The following is a 2584-nucleotide window of genomic DNA, read 5'->3' as shown; positions in this document are numbered from 1 at the left end:
AAATAAACCTTGAAAAAAAAATTAAAAAAAAAAAAAAAAAAAAAAAAGATACAATTATTTCCGAATTTCACTTTTCAATTTCAGGCTCAAAATGCTAGTTTCCAGCCTGTTCTAGCCACTCCAGACTCCAGGGACAACCGTGGAGCGTGGGGAGGGGAGGCGGGTGTAGCCAAAGCCCGAGGTCAGGAAAGCTCCCTGGTAACTAGGGGAGAGGTAGACAGATCAGCTGCGGACAGACGTTTCTAGGATATGGTATGGTGAGAAGCAGGTGGGAGAGAGCAAGAAACTTATCCCGGGCTGCAAAGGTGGGGGAGGCTCCCCCGTCCTTCATGACGGGCTGGTAGTGAATCATTTCCCTATCTGCCAGTGCTGTCCATTATTTAATTGAAGTTCACCAATATCTTTTAAGTCGCTACAAAAATGCAAACAATTGTGCTAGCTCCCAGGGATAAATACAAAGAGGAGTAAGACACAGCCCTTTTCCGCAGAAGGTGCCACAAGTTTCTCAACGTTTTCCCTATAACGCACTAGCCGCTTCCCCGCTTTGCAGCTTCTCTTCTCCACTTTCTCTGGGGCAGAAGGCAAACTCTGCCGCCTCTGACTCCCAAGGCGCTCCAAGCCCCAAATCCAATCTCTTTCCCAGCCCCTTCTGCTTATATTCAGCATCTTGGTATATGGTGAACAGGCTATGCCACCATATTCTCTTTGAACTCTGTGTGGGGCTGAAACTCCCACTTAGTTTTCACCATTTAGCTAAAAGGCCACCTTCTCTAGGACACATTCTTTGACTTCTCTGCCTTTGCCCCAGGCTGTGTTAGGGGCCCCTTTCTGGACTTCCATGGTGCCCATCCCTGTTACAATTCTCAGTGAGATCTCATTGGCATTGTTTGTCCCCCAGTTGTTGTCGCCTGGTAGAACCTTCTTGAAAGACAGGACTATGTCCTACTCATCTTTTGATCTCTAGAACTATGGCATATGCTAGAGATCTCAGCAGGCACCTAATTATTAATGGTGTGGTGGATGAATGAATCACTTCCTTTATTGTCATTTTTCATCTATCAACTACCTTTTTTTTTTTTCCCCACAATTCCAATCTTCATTTTCCCCGTCGTTACTTATCAACTCTCTTTGCAGGATGCTGTCAGAAGGGTATCTCAGCGGACTTGCCTACCAGAAGGACATCCACTGGAGCTGTTCATCTTATAATGAGCAGGTGGCTGAGGAGGAAGAAGAGACAAAATCTGCCACTCATTCCTATTGCTCTGTGGATGAGACTCAAGTCCGAAGTCTGTACGTGAGCTGCAAATCCTCAGACAAGTTTATGTCTTCAGTGCACGCGCGAGGGAGCCAACACAGTGGAAAGCAGAGAACCGTAATGCTGCAGACAACCCCCAATCCCGTGTTTGAAAGCCCCAGCTTGGCTGCAGTGGAAATATGTAGAGACTCGAGCAGAGAGACCTACTTGGTTCCACCTTCCTGTAAGAGTATTTGCAAGAATTACAGTGACTTACATATTGCAGGTGACCAGGTGATGGCTATTAATTCAGTGACGACAGATTTCCCCCCCGAGAGCAGTTTTGACTACGGCCCTTTGCTGAAATCATCTGAGATTCCTTTGCCCATGGAGGATTCCGTTCCCACTCAGCCCAGCGACTTTCCCCAGAAACCTATCCAGCGGTATTCGTCGTACTGGAGAATAACCAGCGTCAAAGAGAAAAGCAGCCTGCAAATGCAGAAGCCAGTTTCTAACGCAGTGCTGAACGAATACTTGGAGCAGAAGCTGGTAGAATTATACAAGCAGTACATTATGGACATTGAGTTTCATGACAGTTCTCCCACCCAGATTCTGGCGTCTGAACTCATCATGACAAGTGTGGATCAAATCAGTCTCCAAGTGTCCAGAGAGAAGAATCTGGAGACTTCCAAAGCCAAGGACATAGTCATTAACTGCCTATTACAGCTGGTGTCGGGTGAAATTAGCACACCTAGTCTCCGTATTTCTCAGTACAGCAACGTCAATCCATAGAGAGAAGGCTGGCGGCCCTTCTCGACTCCTCCAAATGAGAGCAACACTTCCTTCATTTATTCTGAGAATGTGCAGGAGGTGGGGGTGAAGGGGAGTCCAGAGCTAAAAACAGCAAGGTTGGACAGAGGTCAAGTGTGAATTCAAAGGAAATCTCTTACTATTGCACGTAATGAAGGCATGTGGGAAGAGCATCCAGAACGACTCATTGCAAAGCAGAGGTCGTATAGCAACAAAGCACAAATAAAAATGATCCGCGGGCGCCTGGGTGGCTCAGTCAGTTAAGCCTCGAACTTCGGCTCAGGTCATGATCTTGCGGTTTGTGAGTTTCAGCCCCACGTCGGGCTCTGTGCTGATGGCTCAGAGCCTGGAGCCTGCTTGGATTCTGTGTCTCCCCCTCTCTCTGCCCCTCCCCCGCTCATGCTCTGTCTCTCTCTCTCTCTCTCTCTCCTTCGAAAATAAATAAAAACATAAAAAAAAAGATCCAAAAAGTAAATGTACGATTCACTTAAAGAGCAGACGAGATGAAAAAGCAGCCCAGCCAAAGAAGAACATCCACCA

At 47.0% G+C, this 2584-nt stretch overlaps 1 protein-coding gene across 1 annotated transcript in view; it reads left to right on the top strand.

The window, feature by feature from the left end:
- Nucleotides 1-2331, top strand: part of TASL (TLR adaptor interacting with endolysosomal SLC15A4) — a 22641-nt gene extending 20310 nt beyond the window's left edge. Inside the window, exon 2 of the mRNA XM_040469063.1 lies at nucleotides 1135-2331. Coding sequence (XP_040324997.1) covers nucleotides 1136-2026 — 891 coding nt within the window. The 5' untranslated portion in view covers nucleotide 1135 and the 3' untranslated portion in view covers nucleotides 2027-2331. The remainder of the gene's footprint in view (nucleotides 1-1134) is intronic.
- Nucleotides 2332-2584: the final 253 nt, after the last annotated feature.

This window comes from Herpailurus yagouaroundi, unplaced genomic scaffold (assembly GCF_014898765.1).
Source record: "Herpailurus yagouaroundi ecotype Mexico unplaced genomic scaffold, PumYag 67793, whole genome shotgun sequence".
Classification (NCBI taxonomy): domain Eukaryota; kingdom Metazoa; phylum Chordata; class Mammalia; order Carnivora; family Felidae; genus Herpailurus; species Herpailurus yagouaroundi.
This window is presented reverse-complemented; position numbering and strand designations above follow the sequence as displayed.